This window comes from Lissotriton vulgaris, chromosome 1_1 (assembly GCF_964263255.1).
Source record: "Lissotriton vulgaris chromosome 1_1, aLisVul1.2, whole genome shotgun sequence".
NCBI classification, from domain to species: domain Eukaryota; kingdom Metazoa; phylum Chordata; class Amphibia; order Caudata; family Salamandridae; genus Lissotriton; species Lissotriton vulgaris.
The window spans coordinates 1,910,816,437-1,910,820,528 of NC_141685.1; the positions used below are offsets into that span (position 1 = coordinate 1,910,816,437).

The 4,092-nt window shown below is 35.6% G+C and overlaps 1 protein-coding gene across 1 annotated transcript; it reads left to right on the forward strand.

Annotated features, from left to right (window-relative positions):
- Nucleotides 1–1,768: 1,768 nt before the first annotated feature.
- On the forward strand, nucleotides 1,769–3,547 carry LOC147751379 (zinc finger MYM-type protein 1-like). Its single transcript, XM_086933191.1, has one exon. It carries the CDS (start codon nucleotides 1,769–1,771, stop codon nucleotides 3,545–3,547), a length of 1,779 nt encoding a protein of 592 aa, XP_086789317.1.
- The last annotated feature ends 545 nt before the right edge of the window (nucleotides 3,548–4,092 follow it).

The following is a 4,092-nucleotide window of genomic DNA, read 5'->3' on the forward strand; positions in this document are numbered from 1 at the left end:
CCACAAGGTAGGACATGGTTCTCTATTTACGGCAAACGTCCACATTCAGCTGCATATGGATGCCAACTGTGTGGTCTTTAGGTGTGGAGGACTGCCTGTTGGCTTATCCTAGCAGAACAGTTCAGAGAGTGTGAGCTTGTAGCGAGTTGAAAGTTCAAGGGAATCATTTTTTGTTTTTCATCATAAACTATGAAAATTCCCAAAATGTTGATTTTGAAATCTTTTAATTTGTTTTATACATTTTCATTTATTTAACTGTGGCCTGATAATCCCTTACTATCCCTTAATGCTTTTCACCCTTAAAACCTTTAAACTCCAAACTGCCCATATATTTTATCCTTTCTTCCTGCTTAAAAAAGTACTACTCTAATTCATTATAGCCCTCTACTACTACTTAGTGCTACCCTAAAATCTCCTAACTATCCCTTAAAGCTAACTATACTTGAATTGTTAAAATGCATTGCTAGTCTCCGGCCCCTTTACCCCACCTCATTTTAAATGCTCCTGTCTACTTTAGGAGGATGCCACTTACCCCTAATCCCAGTACACTCATCTTTGCTCTATAATGCATGGCATTTTACCATGTTTTAGGCCACTGTTTATTTTCATTCTAGTTTTTTCAGTCGACAATATTTTTTACAGCAATGTTTTTCAGCCTTTTTTTTTGCACACAATATTTTTACTGCACACAGAGTATGTACAGTGAGTTGGATATATAAAATTGATCTAATGTGTTGTGACAGTTCTGCATGTTGTCCATTTAGTAATAGGATCACTGATAGGATTAGCACTGTCTATAGGCTGTAATTTTAGTCTGTCTTGTGTGTAAAATAGGTCATTTCATCAATGTGTAGAATATCAAAATGGTCTAACTGCAATGTTAAACTCTTAATTGAAAAAAATATGCATTTATTTTGCTGTGTTGGGTACAGATGAGTACTGAATATATCAGAGATCTGCCTAGAACCCTTTTAAAGGGTATTGCTCATTCTTTTGAAGACATTTTTCAATATGTTGTGTATTATTTGCCATCTAAAGTCAAGTCAAAATTTATAAGTACACCCTTTAAATTCTAGGCAGATCACTGAATTGACATGCTCAAGCTTTTCAATCACCACTGGTGTTGTGCATGCTATGGCACCTAGCCTCGAAGCTCACACCATATTTTAATTATTAACAGGATCCCAGGAGAAATTCTGCAAAAATTTACAAGGATATACCGCTTGGGGAACAGCTGTACGTGCTGCTGCAGTTGCATTCCTGTCAGACTGAAGATGGATGTGGATGAATAATTGCTGTTACTTGTGTGTGCATGACAATTTATATTAGTGTTTATTTAGTATTTTGCGTAATATCGTTTTTGTGTCTTCAACCAAGGGAATTTTAAAAAACAGCCTAGGTTTTCTAATTCCAATCTGATATATTGCTGGACACAATGAACACAGTTGACAGTTTACTCATAAACCCATTTTTGGGTTTGACACATGCAGATAAACTGCAAGTGAAAACATTAGGAGCTGATAAGCCACAAATTAAAATTGAGCAGTCTACAAAAGATAGGGGAAAGGGGTACACACGTCGCTTTACCAGTACATGGTATGATAGGATTGAATGGCTTACTGGTAGCGCTTCTAAAAATGCTTTATTCTGTTTCCCATGCTTACTCTTTGGAGGTGAAGTTACCTGGACAAAAACAGGAGTTACTGACCTAAAGCATCTGGCTGAAAAAATAAAAAAACATGATTCCTGTAAATCCCATTTGACAAATATGTTAAAATTATCTCTTTTTGGAAAATCGGACATTGTACAGCAATTAAACGAAGCATACCGTGTGGGAGTAAGAAAACATAATGCAGAAGTGGATAAAAACCGATACATTTTATCAAAATTGATTGACTGTATTCGATTTTGTGGTGCCTTTGAATTAGCATTACGAGGCCATGATGAAACTGAAGAGTCTCTAAATCCTGGCGTGTTCAGGGGCCTTGTTGATTTTGTCTCCAGCATTGACAGTGCTATGGAAACACATTTAAAAACAGCCACCGTGTTTAAAGGCACTTCTAAAACTATTCAAAATGAATTGCTGGACTGTATGCTGGAAGTAATAAGAGACTATATTATACAGCAGTTGAGAACCACTGATTATGTAGCTATTCAAGCTGATGATACAACTGATGTCTCTACTAAGACACAGTCAGTTCTGGTCTTCCGCTACATTGATGGAAATTGCAAGGTAGCTGAAAGATTTTATTGTTTCACACATCTAAAAGACTCATCTGCAGAAACAATTGCCTCAGCCATTCTTAATGAATTAAACATTGTTTTCCCTGAGCAATGTGCTAAAGGAAAAGTAATTGCTCAAAGCTACGATGGTGCCAGCGTCATGCGTGGTGCAACAGGTGGGGTGCAAAAGAAAATCAGGGATGTTTACCCAAATGCACATTATATTCACTGCTATGCCCACCAACTTAACCTAATTATGGAACAGGCTTCCTCCAAAATATCTAGAGTTAAAATTTTCTTTTCAGAGATTGGTGGTATAACAGCATTTTTTGCACGTTCCCCGAAAAGGACGGAAATTCTTGAACAAATAGTTTCAAGAAGACTTCCAAGAGGGTCTGCAACTCGCTGGAACTTCAATATTCGAGCAATATTGCTAATTTATGAATTCAGAGAAGATCTTCTTGAATGCATGTCAACCATTGCAAACAGTGGTGATTTTGAGTCGAATACTATATGTGAAGCTAAGGGATTTAGTAGAACATTAGATGATAGAGAGTTTATATTCTTTCTGTTTCTTTTTTTCAAAATAATGCCCCAGGTAGACATTTTATATAATCAATTGCAAAAGCGAGACTTTGACACTGTGTCTGTCCAGAAAGCTACTACAGACTTTGTGACAAGCATCACCAACGTACGAGAATCCATTGACAGTTTGGATTCTACACTGCCACAAGAATGTACATTTGTAAACCGGAGACTGCAAATAAATACTTTAACCCAAGAAGCAAAAGAAGTCTGTGACATTATTGTGGTCCATGCCAGAGAGCGCTTTGCTTTCACAAAGCATCTTGTAAGTGCAACACTATTGCGAAGTGACCTTTTTGAAAGCCATGACAAATCTTTCCCAGCTGAGGCACTCGCAGAAACGGTAGAAGCTTATCCTATGTTAGACAAAGCCAGATTGAGTACAGAACTTTCTGTCCTGTATGGAAGACGAGACTTCCGTCAAACTACTGGTGGTGCCATGGCTTTATTTAGTTTTTTATGTGAAAACAACTTAGAGAAATCCTTTTCTGAGACCATAAAGCTCTTAAGAGTTGTCATTACTACACCCATGACAACAGCAGAATCTGAGCGATGTTTTTCCACACTAAAGAGGGTAAAAACTTTTTTGCGAAACACTATGACTCAAGCTAGACTTAATGCTTTGGCTATGCTGTCAATGGAAAAAGAGCTAATAAAGGAAATACCAGAATTCAACAAAAGAACAATCGAAAAGTTTGTTCATATTAAAGATCGACGAGCAAACTTTCTATATAAATAGAAAATATGAATCTGATGTGTGATCATAGTTTCAGGTGTTTATAGCTCAGTTTGTTTTGTTTGATAACATTAGGAAGTACTGTTGGAAATGTTCTCATTCCATTTAATATTCATACAACTCCTGTACAGTTGATATGTATTTATATATGTGTGCTTATGTATCTGTGAATTTATATATATTTGTTTTCATATTTTAATATTATTTAAAATATTTTTGTTGTTAGTGTTTTGAGGGCATATGTCTTTATATGTACAACATTTAGTTATTTTCCTTATTTATTTTTATTTAACTGTTTTCTACTGTACTGACAGGGACAGGAACCCTTCTACCTGAGATTGACATGCAAAGTATTTAAATGTTATTTTTATTTTGTCAATTGTGTTTAAAAATATATTGGTTTTGAAAGTTCTTAAAATGTACATTTATTTATTTCCATAATTTCTTTTTGTTTAACTTTTTCTGCTGTGCTGGCTGAAGGGCACAAGGACCTGAGAGTGGCATTCAAACAATTTACACAGTATTATTTAAAATAATTTTGTTTGTGT